Source organism: Chionomys nivalis, chromosome 1, assembly GCF_950005125.1.
Source record: "Chionomys nivalis chromosome 1, mChiNiv1.1, whole genome shotgun sequence".
NCBI lineage: Eukaryota > Metazoa > Chordata > Mammalia > Rodentia > Cricetidae > Chionomys > Chionomys nivalis.
The window spans coordinates 25,114,162-25,139,064 of record NC_080086.1 but is presented as its reverse complement, the minus strand read 5'-3'; the positions used below and the strand labels follow the sequence as shown (position 1 = coordinate 25,139,064).

General features: G+C 47.1%; 1 protein-coding gene across 3 annotated transcripts in view; it reads right to left on the bottom strand.

Moving 5' to 3' along the window:
* Positions 1-13,715, bottom strand: part of Ntf3 (neurotrophin 3) — a 67,141-nt gene extending 53,426 nt beyond the window's left edge. The window contains exon 1 of one of the 3 annotated variants that reach the window (XM_057778809.1): positions 13,506-13,715. In XM_057778809.1, the coding sequence (XP_057634792.1) occupies positions 13,506-13,523 (18 nt within the window). In that variant the 5' untranslated portion in view covers positions 13,524-13,715. Of the gene's footprint in view, positions 1-12,398; positions 12,450-12,636; positions 12,684-13,505 lie in introns of those variants that run through there. The other 2 variants (XM_057778817.1, XM_057778824.1) reach the window with 2 other exon arrangements.
* Positions 13,716-24,903: the final 11,188 nt, after the last annotated feature.

Genomic DNA, 24,903 nt, shown 5'->3' with positions numbered 1-24,903 from the left:
CCACACATTCTGCCCAGCACGCCTGATGGCACCCACAACAGTAGCTTTCACAGAGTTGTGAGAGAAAAGCCCGGGGACTGCAAATAGCTCCATATGGTTCATTTCACAAATCGAGAATGTATGGGTGGAAACAAACTTTCCCAGGCTTTGTGTGTGAGTCTCTTTCCCTAAACCTCTGCTTCCCACGCCTCCCAAACTTCCAAGTAACAAGTGCTCCCTTCACAGGGAAGGCTGTGGTTAAGACATGGGCTCAGGTGTGTCTCTTAGAAGGACCAGCTCAAGACTGATGCTGGGTTGAGCCACCAGAGTCAGTAAAAGGCTGATTTCATCCATGGTTAAGGGCATTTGACTGCTTTTCCCTGGAAGAGCAATAGCTCTTCCTATAATAATAGGAAAGGTGACCATAACCTATTTGCAATACAAACACATTAAACAAATGGATTGCGCCAAGGGCTGCTGGGAGAACTAATGAGACAAAAATGTCTGCTCCACCAATAATGACCAATGAAGGTTGGTTTGCTTTCTTCCCCCGCCCCTTTCTGTGCCACCATTCACCCTCAGTACTCCTTTCAGTAGACCGGAAAGGGTAGCACTTTAGAATATGTTGAGAACCTTATTTCTTCTGATTTCTAAGGCAAACACTGGAGGAGTAAGTAAGCAGAGGCCTCAGCCTGAATGAGCTTGGCATTCTTAACAAAGTGAATTCTGAAGTGCACCAAGGGCCAGAAGAGGTCAGATGCCTGACAAGGCTGCACGGAGGGTGAAGACATGGTTGCTGAGGTCTCTAAGACTGTGCCTCCTAATCTGCGCTACACGTTAGTCACCTGAGGATCTTTACGTGCATACTCCGCTGGACTGAAGAATATCCGAGCAAGCACCATCAGCGAGAGTCCACAGGTCCTGGATTATATGGTGAGAATGGGCTAGGCAGAATATGGGCAGTCCTTATGGGCAAAATCCCTGAAGATGATACTAGGTGTCCAAGATTCATCTTTGGCTCTCGCTGGCTTCACCAAGAAGAGTTCTAGTATTCCCACCTCCATGGTTGCTGGGTGGCATGTCGGGTGTCCGAATGACTGTACACACAGTAAGCAAGGAGACCTTGCAAAGAAGTTCCCATGTGAATGAAATCAAGTTAGGCTGAGAAAAGACACAAGGCAAATGACTGGCCGGCCCATCAGCTCCCTAGTCTCAACACTAGTGTTACTCTCTTGACGCCATTTCCGCTGGGCTGGCAACACCGTAAGCATTTGTATCAGGCCCTGTTCAACCAGGCTGGCATCATCTCTCCAAAGGAAGAGCTGGCAGAGGACTGGCAAGGAAGCCTCCAGATCAATCCATCTTGCCATTTCCCCCTCTGTACTCCATTCGTTGGCTCACTCGTTCATTTACGGTTCTGACCACCCAGCCATTTGCCCCTCTTTCTTCCATTGAATACCGTTTAGGACAGATGTCTTCTACACTGCGGGAGCGTTTTAGTTCCCCAGTGTTCTGGTGCCCTCCCCATTCTGACTGCGTGTCTTTCCGGGTTCACCCTGCCTCTTTCTGCCTCTCCACCTTATGATCCCACGCTGCTCTGTGACTGGGTACCACTCATCTAGACCTGCTGTCGCCTTCCTCTCTCTGGAGTTGTGTCCCCCATCTCCTGCTCTCCCCAGGTATCACAAGTCACATTCTGGGGTGACAGAAAACCGCCACCACTTCCTGCTTCTGGGAACTGATTATCTCATTCTACACTGGTTGGTTTGAGAGAAGTTCCTCTTTATCTCTACCCCAACCCTGGCTCGCTATCTTTTTTGGACAATAACCACAGATAACCATTCTATCACACGATAAATATCGAGAATCCTGCTCTAACCCTCTCACAGACCCCACTCCCAGTCAAAATCTTAATCTTTGGGGCAGGGAAGAAAGCTCGACAGTTAAGAGTACTTTCTGCTCTTTCAGAGGACCTGGGTTCAAGTCCCAGTTTCCACATCCCAGATCCAACACCCTCTTCTGTCCTCTGTGGGCCCCATGGGCACACAGTGCACAGGCATACATGCAGACAAAATACTCATACACATAAAAATAGATACATTTTAAACTTGGTTTTCCAATAGTCCCATGATTGACTTTATCTCTGCAAAAGGTCCCCTCAAAATTCAGAACATTTGTAATCTAGAGACGTGACTCTGTAGCAGAACGGAAAGGGGATATAGACACTGACAGGCACTGGGTAGCTAAAAAGAAGATGTGAGAAGATTGTAATGAGGACCGAGACCTTGTCACTGGGAACCCGAATCCTCAAAATGAAATGGGTTTCCTAGACCTCGATAGACTATCGTCTCTATTCCTGCCCCACCGCCATCCCTGCCCTCTGCCATATGCACATGTTCCTATCTAAGGACAAGAACATGAAAACATGAAATAAACGCTTTGGAAATTTTCTAATTTTAACAAGCGCCTGGAGAATGAGACAAAGAATTACTGAAAAATTACCCCCCGACACACACACACCGCACACACATGCAGAAGACACAAGCCAGGGTGGAACATTCCTCTAACTCCAGTGCCTGGGAGGCTGAGACAGATAATTTGTCATGAATTCAAAGCCATCCTCCAGTCCCTTGTCACCCTGTGCTAGAGAGAAGTCCTGTCTCAAAGAAAAAGAAAATCAAATAAACAAGCCTAAAAGGAACACCAGCAAAGTCTCGAACGCTTACTGGGGAAAGTGAATTCTAACATGAAGGAATCAACTCAGATTCCAGCAGTGAGCAGGTGGGATTTTGAAAGAGAAGTTTAGGAGGGTGGAAAGAAGGGATATGAAGGAGCGGCATAGCGAGGTTCACTCCTGCTCTCTGAACAGTGCCCCGATTCCCCTGCGTGCAGCTGGTTCGGGAACTATCTCAGAACATCACAAGCTTTCAGGACCCTCTTTCCTATCGCTGGAGTTACTAAGAGAAGGTGCAGCACAGGCTGTTCGTACATTTTCCCCTTCAAGAACCTTCCTCTAAGCCCTACAGCCACTGCACTCTCTGCTGTCGTCGCCTTTTCAGATGGTGGTGCTTCATCCTACCAGCTAGCTCTCTGCACCCCCAAGGATACCTCAAGGTCACACTGATGGTGAGACCCTGCCTTTCACCTGGTATTCTTGCCACAACCTAGCCCTAGGAACCCGGGAGATGCCAGGCGGTCCCCTTCAAATAACATGTCATATAGCAGAGAAGAAAACCACCTAATATGTTATGTTTTTAGAAAGGCTTCCAAGTTCTGCAGAAACTGTTGAACAGGTCCGTACTGTCTGTTTCTTCCTGGTATCTGCACCCATTAAAAATGAGATGTGTGTGTGGCAGGAGATGACAAGCCGACCGAGAAGGAGGGACTTGGAGGACAGAAGTGGACAGTAGATGGCAGTCTGTTCCTGTGTGAGAAGTGGCCGCAGGGATAACACATGGGGAGGGGGCAGGGGAAGCTCCTCTTAGGGGAGGTTCCACCTACTTCCCACTTCCTTATGCTGCTGATATCAGCAAACGGGGACACTTCTCAAAGTCATCTTGGGAACTAGTACACTCCCACAATACCGCCTCTCAAACTCTGCACAGTGCTCCCTAAACTATTGCCAGGAAGAACCAAGGGCTCTGAGTGAGCATCCTCCCCTTAACCCCAGCCTGGCACTAGGATTCAGATGCAGTAACATCCCTGCCACACAGAACCAAAGGCCAGCCTGTCCCTGAACTGAGAGGACCCCCTGCCTTGTTCACGCTAAAAATCCACGGTCAGAGAGAGCCTGCCTTCCGGCTTTAATTATTCACCTTTCTCTCTCTTGGAGCCCCATTAGAGTATGACTTGGTTCCTACCCACTTCTAATCCTCTCATCCACCTCTACATCTCCTCTAACATCTAGCACAGAGCCACCAGCAGGATCTGTACTAAACCATCTTTACACATGCGTTCAAATCTACCTTCAGAGTGTCTTAAGGGGGATTACTCCAATCTATGCACAATTCCCCAAGACCCAATTCCCAAGAGTCCAAACATGCAGAACTAGCTAGGCAGGTTAGGATATGAGGGAAAAGGTAAAAAAGGGAGCCGAGTAACCTTTCCTTGCAAGTAAGCAGCCAGCATTGATGTCCTACCCATTGGTGCTGAGCGAACTGTAAACACAAGAGGACACAGTTTTGGACCTTTGGTGAGACACATCACATCTCTGAGCCCAGTTCCTGTGTCATCTACTAGTGAGTTGACCCATGATTCCCTCGGAGGTTCGTACATTCATTCAACACAATTCCGTGGCCGACATTAGTCTGGGTGTTGGTGAACACAAAGATGACAGGCCCTTCTTCAAGGGCATCATCCTTTAGTAAGAAGACAGGGATGCAAATGCAGCCCAGGCTGCTAAGTGCTATAACATAAAGACTGGGAAGGGAGCCCCAGGCTCTGGAGGAGGCAGGAGTGCAGGGTACAGGGAGGTTTCTCAAGGAAGGTAATGGACAAACAAACATGTATAAGATGATTTTAATATTGTTGGGGAAGATGGAGAGGTAGAGCATTTAAAATACAACATAAACACACACACCCCACAGGTTCTGTTGCCATCTCCAGTTCAAGAGCAGATGTGTGTTTTGACCACTCCTATCCATCTCTCATCAGGCTATTTCCCATTACACAAAGACTATTTGAGGGTGTCCTTTTCTTGATCCATCCGTCTATTTAGGTTTTCCTTCTAGCCTTAAATTCCCACAATCTAATGAGAAGGCCGGAAAGACTTTAGCAGTTGTCAAGGTTCTTAACTCTGCCATTGAATAGGCAAGGAAAGCAAGACCCAGGGGGGCACAAGGATGTCCAAGTGGGCACCAGTCTCTGGTACTGTCAGAGGCAGGATTGGCCTCGTGGAGCATAGTTTAGGATCATTCGGATTTGGCTTACCGAATTCAGCTACCCACAGACAATTTTATCCCACATAAACCTCTCCCCCATGCTCCCAGCTAGCAATCCAAGATCCGCCACAAATCTGGCAAGCTTGCTTCTTCAGCACTCTATAAACATTCACTCATCCATATGTTCAATAACTTATCTGGCATCACATAACTTAATTTCCTCCTCCACCCCCTCCACATTTCTGTACATAAGCACTCCAGGCCAGAGGGAGTACCTGGAAATCCCAGACATGGACCATGGTGAGACAGAGGGAGCAGCAGAGCCATGGAACGTCGGAACAGTCACAACCTTCAGGCTCCTTTGGATCAGTCAGTAACTCCAGTTCCCTTCTTTTTCCAGACCAGGAAACAGAGGATCAGGGAAGGAAAAGGTTCTGTTTAAGATTCACCACTAGTCTGAGTCAGTCCTAAGCTGGGAAGAAGGCGACAGGCTCTTCCGCATAACCTACTGAGTGTCAGGATGGCAAAGCTACTTCTCAAAGGTGGGGCACACCTGCTGGGAAATCAGGTGAGCTTTACAGCTACATCTACCTCTTGAACCCAGTGGAAGTACCTTATAAACCAGCAGGAACAGGTCTGCGAGACACAGGATGGAACTAATCCCAGACTGAGAACTTGAAATACATTCCTCAAGGGACAACGGGGAGCCAGAGGGGGAGGGAGGATATTTTTAAATGATGGAGGCTTAGGTCTAGAAACAGAAGGGAACAGTAAATTGTAGTAAGTTTCAAGTTCTTGGCAATCACTTAAAGAGAGAGAGAGAGAGGGAGACAATATCTCCTATGTAGAGAAGAAATGCATCATCCTAAATGTGAAAAGTTCAAAATAAAGTAAACATATGTATTAGGAGCATAAATATTGTAAAGCAATTGAATAGGCATTTGGTGTTTTCTGCTGCACAGAAAATACCTTCAAGCAACACAATCAAGTCACCTCTCTATTGGTCTTGATGTGTGTGTACGTGTGTGCTTGTGTGCGTGTGCGTGTGTGTATGTGTTAGCTGTAGTGGGGAGATAAGAGGAGGGGAGATCACTAGCATTCAATCAGTCACATCCTTCGAAGAGCATGGGCGTTACCTCCAAGAACTCTTTTGTTTCCCTATTCTTGCAAGTACTTCTGCCCAGAGAGTGGAATGCCAAGGCAGATACCAGAGCTGGAGGACAGGATGGTCTGCTTTATTCTGTACAAAACACAGCTTGGGGACTCAATCCCTCATAGAAACCCATATTCCCCAACCCTCCAGCAAGAAAGTCTGCCTAGTCAAAGCCTGAGTCTAAATGGTTGAGCTCTCTAGCCGATCAAAGGTCACCTTCCAAACTCTGAAGAGATGTCCTGTTCTCCATTTACGTTTAGAATTTGTGCGGTCCTCATCCTGGCACTCAGGAATTCTGGGACCCACCACTTCTTATGGGCATGTGGATCAAAACCAGATGTCCAGCTCCCCTCTTAGAGAGTTTACAAGGAGGCAATTGTGGCTTAAATCAATACCTGTGTGCTGGAAGGGCAAACTCCCTTGTCAACAGTAAGGGAGGTGAATGGGGGGCGTGGGTGGGTGGGAGCTATGACAGATTTGACACACGCTTGCCAGCAGGTGGCTAGCAAACCTAAACATTTGTCTTGCACATGACAAAGAAGCTTCTGGTGGAGCAGGTTATCCTGCAGGGTGACAAACGTCACAAAGGGCTGTGGAACCAGCTCCTGGATGATGTCACAGAAGACTGAGAACACAATCTGGAGGACATGACACCCACTGTTGACTGCAGGAAGGAAAGTATACCTGCTTCCTGTTGTGCATCTATGAGCCTCCCCCTTAGCTTCACATCGAATCAGTATCCCCAATTATACATGGGATTATCTGGGGATATTGAGGTCATTTCATGTAATATTTGCCATAATGCCTGGCCCCCACTAACTACTCCAATACCATTGTCTTAAAGATCGGCACTCGTCTTTATTAGAAAGGTTGACAATGAAAGCTGTTTGACAGGAAACTTCTGAATGATCAGCACCAGGTCTACCAGAAAGTCAAACCCAGCTATTATCAGCTCCGTGCACTGCACACTGTACAGACCAAGGCAACATCTTGAGCATTCTTGGGAAAAAAAATTCTGGTAAATTCTTTGCATGCTTTTCTGCCTTTCCCCAAAGATAAAAACAGAAGCCCCTTAGAATATGCCAAGGCATGCTTCAAGTAAGGCATATTAGCAAAGATTAGATAGGACAGGATTAATGGTGAATCTTAGGGTGGTGGAGTTGGAGTGGGGCTTTGAGATCTTCTAATTCAAGCCTTTCATTTATAGTCAGGGAAATAACAGCTCGAATAGAATGTTCAGGGTGACATAGCAACAGCCAATTAGTGATGGAGCTCTGTTGAAGGCTTGATCCCCACCTCCATGTCAGCAGGCCATCTGCCGCCTCATGCTGCTAAAGATCACCTTGTACCAAAAGAAGTCTTCTGAGATCAGTAAGCTATTAAGTTCTTGGCTTCATTTGAAAGTCACTTCCTCAAAAGTCTTCTTTGGTGATGCTGTGAGATAATGAGCAATCATAACAGACCACACCGAAGTTTTGCGTCAATCTGTTAACTACTCTAAGACAGAGGTCTGTCCTGTGAGGATGCGAGCATCCTAGAGACCTCAGTAGCTTCTAATCAAGATTGCCAGAGGAGCACTATAACAGATAAGGACATGAACAAACAGCAGGTGCATTCTGACCTCATGAAAATACTACTTCTACCTAGCTCCACGCATTTGTAGGTAAAATCAGAGTTGGTTTCATAGAAAACTGTCAAAAACTCTTGAACTATCTACATAGTTTGAAAGTGAGAATCCAAAAGGCATATGTATCTTTCCCTCCCTCCCTCCCTCCCCCCCTCCCTCCCTCCCTCCCTCCCTCCCTCCCTTCCTTCCTTGCTTGCCTGTCTTTTTGATCTTAGAAATCTTTCGAGGCAAGGATGAGGTAGTATTGCCATTGGCCTCACACTTCGAAGCCCAAACCCCATATGCAAGTGATCTGAAAGAAACAACTGTCCTTATTTTCTCACCATGAGAAGCAATTTGATGACAATGGAATCTGAGCTAGTACCCACATACCTGCCCACCTATATTCACAATCCCTACAAATGCTCCTGCCTTTCCAGGACAGCTCCTGTGTTCATGTGTATTCACACACACACACACACACACACAAACACATACACGAGTGATCTCATCGCCACATGCTTGCCCATGCACCAAGTGTATCCACTGGGCCTTATCAGCAACCCCACATGGGCCACAGACTTTCCTCCAGTAAAAGATTTGGTACTTTTCCAACCAAGTCAGTCATATAGAACTCAATCCAACAGTCATTAGTTCGGTATCCCCAGTGTCAGAGACTGCCTGCCTGGTTGATGAGGAGAACAGCAGCTGTTGAGGTCTTGAAACAGCGTGGTGGGTTTAAAAGATCTTCTGTGTCCCTCCAAACCCCATCCAGCCGGCACCTGGATGTGCAGTCGCTCCCCTTAGGGCAGGAGCCTTAGAGCTCAGGAAAAGGTCTGGAGGAGCTTGCAACAGAAGCAGCCTGCTCAATTAGGCATCTTGAATGGAAGGGAAAAAGAAAGGCATGAGCAGCTGATACATCTGGGAGCGCAATGGCAGGGATGGGAAATGTTATGTAATTAAACTCTGCTGGCCTGTCCTGCTTGGGGAATGTGAGACCCATCAGCAGTGACCTCTTCCAATCAACTTAATTGGCCCGATCTCGCCAAAAAAAGCAAAAGAATTGGTTTAGTGCCTCATGGAAATAGCTTAGCTCCTGACTATTTATGGCCACTGAACTCAAGGATGGGAACCTTGACTTTGAGCCAGGAGTTGACAGCGTGTGCTAACTTCTGGGAGGACTGGGATGTTTCAGGGCCTCTGGGCCTACATCTTGGTCTCCGAGGAAAGTGGCTGTGCCCAACTCGCTGCACTGGGCATGCTACATTTCACAACTCCCGGCACTGGGGTTCTTCTCTCCAGGCAGGCTGGGGCCTGCCAAGGACTTATCGTCTAGAAAAACACAGACCTTGACAGTAACACAGGGCGGCTGGACTTTGCTTCCCTCTTACACAAACCGTGCCTATGCCAAGGACAATTACTATGTTCTGTGCTTTCAAAGTCACATTTGTTTTGTCATTGTGGCTTGCACCGCTGATGCTAACATAAAATATGTGTGAAAATTAATAACTGATTCCTGTGTCGCTTCTCTTCCTGAATAATTCAAAGACGTATAAGACTTCCATAAATGAAAATCTAACTTCAACTCCCTCCAGTTTATGGGTGGATGGATAAATAGTAAACTGAGGCAGCCATGGGCAGTTCTTTTCCACAGCGGATAAGCAGTGGAGATGTGGTTGCTAGCTAGATTTACGACGCATCTTGCAGACAGAGAGACTCAGATCCCATTTTTCCAGTGACTGACAGATGTCCGCACCTGTGTCCAAGTAGATTGCCTCTCTGTACAGCTTTTACAACTAGTCCCTTTGAGCTTTGCTGTTTAAAGAGGAATGAATTTCCCTTCTTTCCCAGTCCTCCTCAACACAGGCACTCAGCAGACAAATGAAGAAAGTCCTACACATCAGAAAACTTGAGAGCACCGCTCTTCCAAAGCGCAGACTAAATGCAGACATTTCCAACTGGGAGTCTTCTACCTTGTCCATCATTGGGCTCTCAGAGAACAGTGGGCACTAGCTCTGCCTAAGATCAGCTATTGCTCAGGGAGATGAACTTCTCTGCAACATGCAGAGAGAGCCTCAAAATAGCACAGCTTCAAGTTCACGAATCAAGACTGCCACTAGCCGAACACTGTCTTACCCGGATGCCCTCACATGATCAAAAGGGTTTCCCTGTCACCTGGCCCAGGTGGACAGCTGTGTGTACCCCTAAAGTACATAACCTTCTTTCTGCTTGGTCCCAGGCACCTCACACCTCAGAGAACTCAAGAGGCTTCTCCTTGCTCTCACTCCCTGGAGTCCACAGCTCATCCTTTAACCATGCCTTTGTTCACTTAAGACACATGTCTCAGCACCCAAAACCAGCCCCTTCCCCAGACTCACAGAATTCCTGCAAAAACACACGGCATATTCCTTCACTGGGGTCGGAATATTAAATGCATTTCTCCACCCCGCTGGCTAGTTTTCTCATAGCTGCTTTAGCCCCCAGCAAGCTCATAGACAAAAGCATTAGCACATACTCGGGTGTAGCTTTAGACTCATAGTGCAGAAGCCTCCAAGAGGAGCAAGCACTCACTACTGACCCAGCCTGTCATTTGCATCCCTGCGCCTTTCCCCAGGCCCATATATCAAGATTCATTCTGGAACACTCCATTCTGGAGTAGGGATCCAGACTCTTGCTTTCTACCTAGAATGCACCACCTTCCAATTCCAGCCTGTACTCCAGGAAAGCAGCAGGAACACCCTCCAGCTCCCTTCCCGCCCACAGAAGTATCCATCATCCTTCGCCTTTATCGAACCCTTTTCGCAAAACCATATATTTCAAGTCAGCTTCCCTTTGACTCCCCTGATCCACGAACAACTCTAGAAAAAAACCTCACCAGGCACTGTACTCCCTCTTCCTGGCAACACCGCAACAGTCAGCTGAGCATGGAGAAGGAATTTTTCCAAGGCTGTGTGCCATGTCCCAGCACCCAACAACAAGCTGAGCATCCAGTAGGCATCCCGTTAATTTTAAAATAATAATCAACAATAACTGGTGGTAGTTTGTCCTTCCACCAACATCTACTGAGACGATATTAGACAATGTGCATCCTTGCCACTTGGCACGCAAATGGCAAATGTATTCTTTACTCGGGAGTCTTGTGCACACAGTACTTGCTGTCACTGGACCCTGTGCCAACACGCAAGAACTTTCCCCTTAAATGTGCAACCCTCCCTTAAGCCTTCCCTTGTCCCTTCAACTGGAAGGCAGGGAAGGGGGAGAGGTTAAAGCCATTCCTTCCTTGTACTGCTCTCGGCAAGAATGCCAGGGCCACACTTCTTTATCTCCCACGTGCCCCGGTGCCCTTCCAGTCGAATCCCAGACTGCACATGCTCATAAAGTTAGCACTTCCCTCTCCTCAGCTAATCTCCCCTCCGCATCCCTTTGGTAATCTTCAGGCGGCCAGCTCCCACACATGTCCACCTTTCACACACCCAGCCCAGCCGCCCTCCCACGCCACACCCACCCCATGTGTCTGTGCAGGCACGCTCGAGCCATCTGTCTTCGGCACACTGCACTTCTCCAGCTCCGACACCCTTCCCAGGCACAGATTTCTCATTAGCTACACCTATGTTCCCACAAGCTCTCATCTCCTGCTATGCACACAGATGCCCATCACACAGGCTCCCCACCCCTCCAGGGCCAGCAGGGCTGAAGCTGGAGTCAGCTCCACCTCCTTCCCTACGCTACCACCCCTAAACCCCCCTCTCTTACAGAGACTTGAGTGGGCCCTCCCAGTTGTTCGCTGGCCACCCAAGGATCAGTCTCCCTCCTCGGGAAATCAGACCCGTTTCATACAGATACAATTTTCTCAAGGCCATCTTCTACACAGTCCTCAGCAAAGCGCAATCCTACTTGCTCTCCTGAGGAGAACGCCGCCGGTAAACTTTCTTCTATCCCTATATATTGCCTGCTACAGCAGCCTGCAGCCAGCTGCCCCCGCCCCCACTCTCTCCCAACAGCTACACTAGGGTCTGTTTGAGCCTAAGGCGGAGGTAGTTGGGGTTTATCGTCTGGATTCCTCCTCTCAAATTTCTTTGAGCAACACGTCAGGATCAGGGGAGGCTGAGTTAGCGGGCAAAGTTCAGCCTATTTAGAAAACAGAACCGATTTAAAGCTCCCCTGTACAACCCAGCCCTCTGGTACACTCTTTTCTCATCCTGACGTTTAGGCACTGTGCTTAGGTTATTTCCTCGCTCGCTGGTTTGCAGTGGAAAGGCAACCCTTTACTGAAAAGCAGGTTTGCCAGCAGCACACTCCGTAACCCGCAGAATTTCCAACATCAGACTCAGCTAGTAACACACACCCTTACAGTCTCCCTTCCCCTCCCCCAGCAGGTCCCCGCCCCCAACCTCTTCACATTCACAAACAAGTCCCGGCTCAGGGGCTCCAGCTCTCCAAGCCTAGCAGCCTGCACTGGCTGGGACCGCGTCCTAGAGCAGCCTCCACTCTGACTCTCAACCTGCTACCCGCCGGTCGCAAGAGGTCGGGATCAATCTGGTGGGTGCTTCCCCCACCTGAAAATTGTGATCCTCAATTCCAGTTCCCTCCTGTGACTTCTCTAATCAACTGCGTCCACACCGTACGGTGCTGTGGTCCCAGTGGGGCGCATCTGAGCGGTGCAGAAGAACGCAAAAATTGCGCAAAGCAGTAGCGCCTCTTGGATGCACACTCACTCACGCCCGAAAGCGACAAGCAGAGCGATCCTCCCCTCACCCCACACCAGCCCCTCATTCCGCACCTTCAGTTCCCAAGCGTGCCAAATTTCATTAGAAGTATCCACCACTGTGCAGAGACCGGTAGCAATGGAAACAGTTCGCTGTGGGTTCTTTTAACTCCTACCTAGCTTTGAGGGTCTCCGATGCTCTCGGCCTTCCTACACCACCTCTGGGTGGGGGTGGGTGGGTTGAGGGGGTGCTAAAACGGACTCCGAGAAACTGCTACCAAATCTCTACCGATGGCCCCGCCCCGGTACCCACCGTTCCCTGGCCGGGTCCCAGACGGGCAGGCTGAGTGCTAGCTCCAACATCTGTGGGAAGACCCGGGGTGGGTAGTCGTAGGGTAGGCGCTCCCCAGAGTAGCCGGGGGCTGGGGACCTTCTCAGAGAAAAGACTTATGTGGGATCCTAGAGCAGGTACGCACTTCTGGGCGGGGAATTCCAACTCCCCTAACCAGAGAAGTGACTGTATGTGTGTGTGTGTGTGGGGGGGGGGTCCTGAGGTTTGCGTCCTCTCCCCCAGTCCACGCCCTGCCTGGCTGTGTAGTGGAGCTGTCGAACAGTGCCCGGTGGCCAGCGGGGTGCAGGGCGAATGCCGGGATCCCGGCCTCTTCCCAGGCTCGATTTTTGTCTCCAACCCCCTTTTGTTAGATGATGCGCGGGAGCCTTCTGGGAGAACTAGGTAGGAGGGTTGGAGGTGTGTACGTCTGAGGTGGAAGGGCAGGGGTTGCAGAATCTCCTTCCTGCCTTTTCGTGGTCCCCATTTTCCCTCTCCTCCACCTCCCTCCCTTTCCAATGCAGGTTTCTTAAACCTGATCACTTTCCCAGACTGAGGGCGGTTTCTTGGGCAGCCAGGGGACTAGAGGGAGGAGGAGGTGGGGAGCCGTATCCGCACGCGCGTGTGCATGCATGTGGAAGGGGGGTGGTGGCGATTGCGCCTAGGCCTGGGCAGATCCCAACGCAAACTTTGAAGACACAAGAGCCGGAAAGTTAAGAGCTTGTTACACGATGGGGGTGGGGCTGGGTGCAGAGTTGCCCCCCACCACGGGGATCCTCAGGAAAATCTCCCCCCAACGCGATCCCGAATTTCCTCCCTGCTGCCCACCCAGAGAGCCCGCCACATCCCCTTACCGTGGCAGAAGTAACCATGGCATCCGTGTGACTATTTCCAGAGACGTCGACATGAAGAGAAAGGTGGACTCGAGTTCGGTCATTCAGTCTCTCCCACCCCTGCCGCAGCCACTACCCAGCGGTGGGAAAAACGAGAGAGGAAGAAAGAGGGAAGAAAGTTGCGCCGGGCTCTCTCGCGGGGCGGTGCGCGGAGCTGCTGGGTAAGGAGAGGAGCCTTCAACTCTGAGTCCCGTGAACATAATCTGCGTGGTTATAACCAGCCAACCCGGCCAGATGGCTCCGCGCTCAGCGCCTTAACCCCTTCCGCTCCGAGCCCCAGCCCCCGAGCCCCGCCCGCAGTGATTCGCAGGCCCGCGCCCAGCACTTTGGAGTTTGCTCTTGAGATCAACAAGGAGACCGGGTCAATTCTCCTAGTCCCCTTTAAAGGAAAATAAACGAACGAACGAACAAACAAACAAACAAACGCTTCCAAAATAGCCTATTCTTCAGTACCTCCTATATTTGATTTCCCTTCTAGTCATGGGGAAGAGTCGTAGAAAACATTCAATTTATCATTATATTTTACACGTTAATATCTTCGATCTGTCTTATTCTTGAATTTTTTCTTTTTGATCTTTTTTCTTTTAAGATTCTTTTATCTTTCCTTCCTTTCTTTTTTTCCCTCTCTCTTTTTTCTTTTATTGAGGCAGAAGGCCTTTCTTGCCCCTTGGTTCAGGAAAGCTTGGTTCTCAACCTTAAACTCTGCCTCAAAACCTCAGAGCTTTCTAGCTTTGGATCTCTCACCACCGCCGCAGGAGCTCGCCCAAGAACAATTGCTCTCCCTCAACTGAACTCTCCGGTCCTGGGGACCAGTTCCCAAGGCTCAGTGCACGCTGTCTTAGGTTAATTCACCGAGGTAAGGTGGGGGTGGGGGTCCTGAGCAACCAAGGGAGGGGTTGGCTTTCTTGCGCGGCGCGTGCGTGAAAGAAAACTAGAGGCACGAGGCCAAGCCCCGCATTTTACTCAGTCTCCAACTTCCCTACCCCTTCCTTCCAAAGTAGAACCCGGCCCTGGAGTTGAGCACTCGCTCAGGACACACCGCTCGGCACAAACACAGCTCGCCCAGAAGAAAAGGCAAGCAACACACCTCTTCCCGTCTCCCCGAAAGTAGCGACGCTCTCTTCCACAACCGCTAGATTCATTCGAGCAAAGATCCCGGGCAGTGGTTTTATTTGAAGATAATTTTAGCTAGCCATTAGACCCCACTTGTTCCCAGCTGGTTTTCTCAGAATATACAGCGGTCAGCGCATCAAGATTTTGCTCTATCGCTGTCCAAGAGAAAGACAGGAGGGAAAGTCCTAGTGGTGAGGAGAAATTGGGAGTAGAGTATTGCTCCTTCACTCTTTCCCTGGTTCTTGCAAGGTGGAATGCAAAGTCCAAGCGCCCTCCTCACCCTACCCCCCCGGCACCCCCCTCTTGTCAGGACATTTGACTCACAGGCACTAGAAGAGGCAATTTAATAGTTCCCCTCTTCCTTGCCTTCCATTAAAGTGTCTGATAAGCAACCCGCAATGTAGTTCAGCAAGGTTCCAGGTTCAAAACCTGAAAATTCCTTGGGAGTTGTGTGCGTTTGGTCCACACCCAGGAGCGCCAGAATTGCACCCACCGGTTGAGGCCGAGAGAAACTGCAGGGCGAAGGGAGGCCAGAAAGGATGGAGAGTCTGGGGGGCTGCATACTAGATAGATTGTACCTGCCTCATCATTATCCTGGCTGACGGGGGCTGCCACATCGAAAATGGCCTGCAGCACCCACAGAAGCCCAAGGACGTCACCTCCAACGGTCCCACAGAAGGGTTGAGTCCTCCTTCGAAGGTTCCCCTCCGGCCAAAATATCTCCTTTTTCCTCCGGATCCGATCGGGCGGCCGAGTTTCCCCCTCACCCTGCCACACAGCACTTTGGAGGTTTGGCTTGGGCGTGCTCTGTGGGGTTCTGGTTTTCTCGCGGTCCTCTGGCCCGCCCCTGCCCTCCCCCACTTCCCGCACTTGCCCCCCCCCCGCGTCCCCTCCCCCGCCTCTCCCTTCAGTCTCTCTGCCGGCCTAGTTCTAGGGGCTCATTTCTCAAGCTCCTAGTCTCGGGGCTCAAAAGACTGCAACCAAAGGGGTGCTTGACTGCCGGGCAGGGAGGAACGGGTTAAATACACGTGTGGGCTGCTCCGCCGGCTGCTCCCCGGTCACTGGCGGTCTGGAGGGAGGAGGGGTCTAAGAGGGGCAAGCTTAAATATGAACAGGCAAAAGAAAAGGCTTCAGAGTTCAAGACTCCGATTTGTTCTGCAGATGCGGTGCACTGGCTGGCTGCCTCTCTTTGCCAGACCCGGGCGACGGCAGGAAGAGAGCATTGTTTCCAACTCAAGGGTGCAGGAGGGTCTGTCTCCGCCTGCAATCAACAGGCCTTGTAATATGAGAGGTGACACCTTAATCTTGCCAAATATGTGCGGTGTCTGGGGTGGGGGGCAGGGAGAGACCCAGCCAAGAGCAGTGGGTAGAAGATGTACTTTCCTCAGAGAACTGATCCACACCCCTCAACCCCCACCCTGATAGATAAGGGTCCTCATTTTCTTTTTGCAAGACCTGTTTGAGGATTTTCTTCCCCCAGAATGCAGTCACACGTCTCCTTCCTTGTTTCTTTCCACTGAAGAGCTAAAGGTCCTCCCTTCCCTTAGTAGATACAAAGGCATTTTGAACTCCAGAGGAGCTCAAAGGATGCTGGGCAGAAAACAGGCAGAAAGGTTCACTTGTTTACAGGCAGATAAAAGCCGGTCCGAGTCATAGTGACTTCTGGGCAAACCCAAGTTTCTAAATAGAGAGTTGAAGTGTTTATCGGAAGACCAGCGCTAAGAGCGGTGTGGATAACTAGAGTTAAGAGAAGACCCCAGGAAGCAATGGAGTCCTTTAGACAGCTGGGTCTTTGCTAGCTAGGTAGAGGCCTCTCTAAACAGAGTCCCTGGTTTGGGGCACCGATCTGGTGACAGCACCTTAGGGTCAATGGACTTGCTTTTTCTCCTGGTTGCATCTGCAGTTCTGCTTCCTGAAAGCAGTTTGTTGAGAACAGGGTCCAGGTCCAGTTTTGAAAAGCCCCCTTTAAACTCTCTCCCAAGGCGAATTCCTAGAGCTTGCCTTTGGCCTACCCTTATCTTTTGTAATAGCGCCACAATGTGGTTGAAACGCAAAACAGAAATAAAATGGAAAGGTGGAAATGAGTCTGGGCTGCTTAGAAAACTGCATTTTCTCCTGTTTCGGCTCCTGTATGTCTCTCTGGGGTGGAAGGGGTCCGTCGTGCAGTATGATCATGGCTAATTCACAGTGAAATGATGACCCAGAAATTGGAAATATTGGACATAATGGTCCTGTTTGACTATACATTACAAAGATAAACTTCATTATGCCGCTAGCCTTAGCTCACATAGTTGGCATTCATTCAACGCCGCCTTTGACTGGCCTTTGTATAAATAATATACCTTAGCTGACCCTAGGCTATCTGCGAGTGGCCTGTATTGCCGGAGGGTCCTAAGGCTGACTGGCTACGGTTTCTGTGCTTTCCTTTGGCCCCACTCTTGTGCCCTGCTCATCCAGACAGCGATTCCAGATGATGGAGTCAGAAAGTCTACAGTTCTGAAAGGAAGTGAGTGCAAAAGGCATTTGCATTAGAAATGGGAACTTAGGGTCAGGGGAGTTTGATGCATTACCTTATCTTGGCTCTCCATGCAATAATCCATACACGCAGCTATACCTTTGTTCAGCAGTATGCACTCAAGCTAGTTTGCCAGTTAGCAGCTCTTCCCAAACGCCCTGGAGCATTTAGGAGACATGATTCCCCGGGATTCCCCCACACAGGCAGTGAGATCAGTTGTCCCTGGAAGCTGGGTAGTGTGTCTATGCTTATTCAGTAAGTACAGCTCACTCTAAGATGTCTTCCAAGCCCATCTTGGCTTCAAGGACCGGCCTCAATCTAGTGGAGATATTCTAGGTGATACAGGTGATACTCTAATATCTTCTCACATCTAACATCTTCTTCCAAGCAAACAAAAGGTCCCACTAAGAGACCACGAAGTAGAATTCCTTGAAAGGGTCACTTTTGTAGTCTGACAAACCTGAGTTTCAGGGCTGCTCTCTCAACCCTACTAGATGTGCTTTGCACAGGGTTCCTAGCTCATCAGAACCCATCCAGAGCTGTTGAAACAGTGCCCATCTCACGGGCGCCCTGAGAAGACTAAATGAAGTCCGCAATCTGAAACTCCCCATAGTGCCTCACATCGCGGGAGCCTCAGATCCAAGTTCCTCAGTCCTTACATTGACATCGTTGAAGCCCGACTGGTAAGTGATAGAGACCATCAGAAAGAAAGATGCTTATTATTTGGGTTCCATCCATATTTCATTAGTATAATTGTGCATGTGTTCCCAGCCAGTAAGAAATGAGCAGAATGAAGTAGTGGACATACCTAGAATTTATTTAATTTCCTAATGTGGACCTCATGAGCGACATAGACGAAGGGTTTGAAATTCTCATTCATTCCCCGCCTCTGGGGCGGAATCACCACATCATCTGAGAGGAAATTCCAGCACATCCTTCCACTGTTAACAGATTTCCTAGTGTATTACTGCCCTGTTTTTATCACTAATTATGTTCTGGGGCTTGTGCTGAACACTATAATGCATTACATGGAACAACAATGAATCAACTCATTTGGTGAACTAGAATGCACATTTATAATTAGGCTTCAAAAAATTACCCATAATGATAGAGTGAAGGTGTGCAGCCCTGCCACACAGGTGGCTCTAGAAGTCATGATGCAGTCTCCTGTTTCACTAGTTACGACACGAATTCCTAACCACCCTATAAATTAGCTTTATGCTGTACCAAACTCCACTCATAAAAAAAAAAAAATGACATTAAGGTTTCCTAGGTAACTAATGCATTTCCAAAGGGAACAGGTCTCGAGAGACAAAGGGGACAGGGAAGAGAGTGGGGGAGGGGAAGAAAAATGTAACCCCCCCTCCAAAAAAAAAATTAGATTGGACCCATGTGATGCAAACAGAGTATTTCAGGGGAGGAACCGTAAAGTTTTACTGTGTGTGTTTGACATAGATGTGGCATTTCCATTAATCCCATCCTTGGTCAATAAAATACCCCATAGACTGCCCGCCTATCACATAGGCCAATGTTTCTCTGTGTGGATTCAATGATGTAAACTGAGAAACCCGGAGTCTGCTATTCAGCTGCTGAGCTGTATCCACTCGGAGAATGCTAACCTGAGCCTTCCACTAGCTGTATTTAATGCTGCAAGTGTCAGGATGGGAGGGAAAAGTGGTGTCAACTGAGATATTTTGAAACATGCACGTGCTTTTGATCATCATGGACTCAGACTCCGAGAACCTTGGTGCAACCTTAGAAGGTTGAGGCTTGAGGGTTGAATCAATAGAGACAGCTAATTTCTAAATCCCTAACTTAATATTGTCTTTTCTGTGCTACGAGAGATGTCTGTTGAGGAATACCTTGAGCACTTAAAAGGAAGCAGAAAGGCTGAAGGTGTCGGGAACTCAAGGTTCGGCTCTCTTATAAGGAGAGCAGGGATTCTGAAATATTTTGTTACCTCAGAAGTTCTTACTAGACTGTCCCATGTAGGGTTTCTTTCACAAACTTCTTTTCCGATTTATTTTCATTTGTGTGTATGTGTGTATCTCTCTGTATGTATGCTACACATTAACAAGTACCCCTGGGGGCCAGAGGAGTGTGTTATAGAATTGATAGAAGACGTTTGTCACCGTTCAACGTTGTCTGGGAGTTTGAGAGAAGGGAGGCAACAGGCTGTGAGTAGGATTCGGTTCAGTCTATCTATGGACCACACAGGTGAACATGTCAAGTAGGGACACTGACTTGACATACCGAAGAAAGGGTGATTTCAGCATTGGTCCATCCTCCCTGTTGGTTTCATTATGTAGGACACACCTACATAACTGTACACGACAGCTTGGCTAAGAGCTCTCAGAGGCGTGCTAGACAAAGCTGTTAGTACCAGGCTTCTAATAAATTTGTCTAAGGGGTTAGACCATTGGCTTTGATCCAGTGGTTGACAAGACATCTAAATCAAAACTACTCGCATTTGCAGAATCACGATATGGAGGAAGAAAGTAGTTGAGCCTTGAGACTGTAATAAGTGAACATGCTTACCCAGAAACTATAGCATTTGAACCTGAACCTGTGGACAACGAAAATTTTGTTGCACGTGTTTCATCTGAACCCCATCCAGTAGCAACTGGTCACTCATACAAATGTCTGCCCATCTAGCGTAGACACGGATTTAATTGTCAGCGTTCGAAGCCCTTCCTGTGGCCGAGCTTCAGAATCCGGAGTTGCTTTTGGAGCACATGATCTGCACGTCACTGCTCCATCACATTTTCCTCTCTGCCTCCAAATAAGAACGAGAAACTTCTACTGGTTCTTCTCTCAGTCCGTAAGAAGTCTCCCACAAGCTATTTGCAATAACAAGTCCAAAACTTGGATATTTCCTCCTCTGAAGTGGAGAGGATTACTTTACCAATGACAACAGTACTCATCTCTTCCCCCTTGTTCACCTCCCCATCCAACCCTAGGGACACCTTTGAAATAAAGCTTTTTATTACTGGAGAGACAAACAGCAGAATTGGAAATACACAGACATTCACAAATCAAAAGCAATGAGTTTTGCCTACAGTTAGCAGGAAGTCTGTGGTTAATGACAATGGAATCAGCCCTGGCAGGGGATCACAAGATGACACACTGGTCCACACCTCTTATCTTGTTGGAAAACACAAAACAGTGTGGAACGGGCATATGAATAGCTTGCATTCTTTTAGAGTTGGAAGGTGCCCTGTTCCCTAGTCAAGTCCTCCATTTCACAGAGGAAGTCATCATCATACAGGAAAATGAAGGGACTGGTCTGGGAGCACACAGAAAATCAGACTCATCAGTGAGTGAGTGGTACCCATGTTCCTCACTCCCAGAATGCTCTCTGTTCTTCCCATACAGCCCCAAGAGACACATGGCTACTTCCTCCAGGGTACATTCTGTGCACCATCCTTGATCTCCTGCCATTCCTTTTTAGTCCCTTCTTTCTATTATTTCAATTTATTTTAATACTTCATTTCCCTTATGCTGTCCTCATTGTGAACTACTGGCCACAAAGCAACTTAGAATGCAGGAGGCAAGGTTAGAGTGGGGACTGGAAGGGTTTATCAAAGGAGGAGAAAAGGTGGCTTTAAATGTGAAATGGCTACTGTCTTATTGCTGGTGACATAGGTTGGTTCTTCCTGAAGAGAGGGCTTTACAGTGGTCCTGCCTCGTTCTCAGGGATTTTAAGACCCCTAGAGGATGCCTGAAACCTCTAAGTATGTGTGCATGTGTTGTCTTCTATGCATATATTCCTACGATAAAATTTAACATGCAAATAAGATGCTGTACGATTAATAACCAGCAATAAACTATAACAATCACAGCAATAGACTGTCGTAAAAGCTATTTAAAATTTACGAGTTTTGTATTTCTGGAATTTTCCATCTATGATGTTCAGATTTTTGTTGGCCATGACTAATCACAACGGAGGAAGCAGAACCGTAGATAAGTAGGGCTCTCTCCCCCGGGTGACCTCTCCCCTCAGATAACCTCTGTCTAATTTTTTTGATTGTTATTGCAGATGACCTTAGAAGGTTTCCATTTTATAAAAAAAACCTTTCAACCATCTTTTTCTTGCTTCTTCGTCTTTTTTTCTCTGAAAAAAAAAATAAACAAGAAGATCCATTTTACTAAAGGAATACTTGGTAGAACTTTTAGTTTCCTACAAAAACTGGCTGATCAACAAGATTTCCAGAGTAGGGTTCATATAGGTGGGTGGGAGCTCTAGGGTACTGATGTCAAGTGAAGTCAAAGGTGGCGTTTCTGATGTGCAGAATTTCCCAAAATAGAACCCCTTGCCTCAACAGCTCTTGAGTTGTTCTCTGCTTGAGGGACTGGAGAGATGGCTCAGTGGTTAAGAGCGCTGGCTACTCTTCTAAGGACCCAGGTTCAATTTCCAGCACCCACAAGGAAGTTCACAACAGGTGTGGGAAGTCCTTCTGCATATGTGTTGTTTTCATTGGCCAATGAATAAAGCTGTTTCAGCCAGTGGCTTAGCAAAATAGATCTTGGTGAGAAAACTAAACTGAATGCTGCGAGAAAAAAGGCAGAATCAAGAAGAAGCCATGCAGCTGTCCCATCAGAGACAGACATACCAAAACCTTGACAGTAAACCACGAGCCTCATGGTAAAGTATAAAATAATAGAAATGGGTTAATTTAAGATATGAGCTAGCTAAAAATACACTTAGTTATGGCAAATCAATATTGCAATTGAGACAGAGTTCTGTGTGATTATTTTGTGTCTGGGCAGCAGGGAATGAATGAGCAGCCTCCCCCAACACACAACCGTCTATAACTCGAAGTTCTGACATCCTTACACAGATAAACATATGGATAAAACACCAATGCACGTAGAATAAAAATAGATAAATTATAAAACAAACAAACAAAAGCTGCCTTGAAGTGATGCTGTATAGTTGGTTTGGGGTTGTCTGGGTAGCTGATCAGTCAAGATACCTTCTTAATGTGAGATTCACATGCTGTTGATCTTGTCCTGTCAGATCATGGGTACTTTCTCAAAGTCTGTGCCACTGATGTTATATAGAACTATTTGGAGTTGTGCATGGATAAACATTTTTAAATTTAATAGTGATATTTATGTTGTGTTAATGCATTAAATCTATTTATGGAGATATAAATCTTTCCTTAACTAAATTTATTGTGAAACTTGACTTCTGGCAATGTAGGCTAATTTGTAATAAGTGAGGCCTTCCATCAAGAATTTCTTTAAAAGCTGGGCTGGAAAAAATACTTTAAAACTTATTTGAAGGTTCCACTTATGGCCTGGCTGCAGAAGCTCTGGCGGCCAGTTCTCTAGCAGTTCAGAACTATGTCCTGCTCAAGGCTGAAGGTGAGTGGACTCTGCAAAGGGAATGACATTTCAAAGAAGCTGGTTACAGGGTGAAAGTTCCTCTGTCTTTGTCTTTCTTTTGCAGCTTAGGGTTTTAGGTTTCTAGTTTAAGTGCAGGTCATGGTTAGGACCACATGAAGTAGCAAAAACTTATGGATGAGGAAGAAAGAGAAAATTCCCAGTCCTATTTAAGATTTCAGTAGTCCTCTTTAGGAAACGAGAACAAAGAGTAAAAAGTGTCAGGAAAGAGAAAGATGGTCCCATGCGCAATTCTAATGCAAAGGCCATTTTCAGAACACGACACTGAGGTTTGCCAGATACACATGCTGGTCAAGGATGTGAGGTCTGTTTAGCACAACAACCCGTGTGCTGGACAGAGGTCATGTCCTAGTCAAGTCAAGAATGAATAGAGAATGAAGTTAGAAATCCATAAGAGGAAAAATGGCAAACAAGCTCTTAGATGTGAGGAATAGAAAACTTTCTCAGCAATGAGGAGAACGATGAAGACAGAATAATAAGAGTGAATTTCAAAAATGCTATGCCCAGTCAAAGATGTCTTATAGAAAGCATTTTATCTGACTCCATTCTTTTCTTAAAAACTGATTTTAAAAAAATTATGTGTATATATATTTGCCTGTGTAAGTATGTTCCGATGGGAGTGAAGGTGTCCATGGAGACCAGAGGAGAGAGCCAGACCTTCTGAAGCTGCGTGGTGTGGGAACTGGGAATTGAACTTGAACTTCTGTGAAAACAGCACATGCTTTTAACCTCTGAGCCATGTCTAACCCCCCGACGTCATTCTTAGGAAGCCATGCGTACATTAGCCAGCAGGAGGAATCTAGTGTGCAAAAATATTATATTTCTACCTCTGTGGTGTGAGGAGTGAGAATATACTGGAAAGAGGTACTAGGGTATTTCCTGGAATGATAGAGCCTTAGATTGCAGTGCCCACATTTGTCAAAACAGTGTTCATCTAGGTTTGTGCAATTTAATTTATGTATATGTTGTATCTAATGAGAAATATCCATTAAACAATATTGAACTCAACTTAATTAAATGCACACAGAAGTATTTAAAGAGAAAAGTCCTAATGTCATTTATTTATCCTGAAATTCACCAAAACATGATGTGAATTGGTAAACAGAGGGATAAGAAGATGGTGAGGCACATAAGAAATCGAGAACTATAAAATTCAAATGTTGGAGTCTGGCTTGTGGCTATGATGGTTCATTATAATATAACCTTTCCCTTCTGTTTGAAATTCCCACAATGAAGAGTTGAGCAAAGATTAGGGCATTTTGAAACAAGCATACAGCAACCAAAGTATCTTGAATGTGAGAGAACAGAACTCTGGGAAGGGGAGGTGCAGGAAGACAGAGGGTCAGCCTCACCACACAGTGGATTTGTAAGTGGTGGTCGAGAACACACGACCGACATGAGCCTTGAATAGTTTCCCCAGGCTCCAGACATGGAAGTTGGTGTTAAGAGTCACCAAAGAGGAAGGGCTCTTGGTAGCGTTGAATACTGAGGGCACCACTCCTTAGTACCAGCAGGGAAACAAAGCAGAAACACTTTTACAATGGAAGAAATTCAGGTATTAACCATCTGTAGCCAAAGATAAATTTTTCTCAGTCTTATTGTGTGGTAAAGTCAAAAGAAAATGTTAAGAAAAAAAAAAAAGAATAGCCTGCTTAAAATGATTTATACAATTCTTTCTATGCAATCTCTATCCTTAATTATGACTCATCAAGAAATAACTCCAAATCATTGAGGACCAAAAGGAAAAGAAAGATCACACAATAAAAAGAATACTCAGGATAGTCCCATATTGAACTTTTTACACACAGACTTTAAAGCAATTTGCCATGTTGAAAATACATGTACAGCCGGATGAAGAGTTTAATGAGAATAGAAATGCAAAACAATCAAATGTGTGTTGTTTACTTTCCTATCGCCACAGTTTTGGGGTGATCACAGCAGGAGTGTGAGGCTGAACAAAAATACTTACTTCAAGAAACAGTGACTATGGATGAAGAGGGGTTAGGCTCCCCATTGACCTGAGGTCTCCAACTAGTCCTCATTAGATATGGAATTCACCACCTTCCACTCTTAGGACCCACCCTTGAATATGTAGCTCTTTAGGGAGACATTTATCTAAACAATAACAAGATGGAAATACTAGAGCTGAAAAACTCCAACAGAAATTAAGCATTCATATTATATTGTAACACGGAAGGAGGACTAGGCCGCAGGCAAAAGGTCAGTAGAAAATATTTTGGCAAATACATTACCCAAAAGTATTAGAAAATACAGAAGAAAACATAAAACATGATGCACAGAGCAAAGGGGTAACACGTGTGT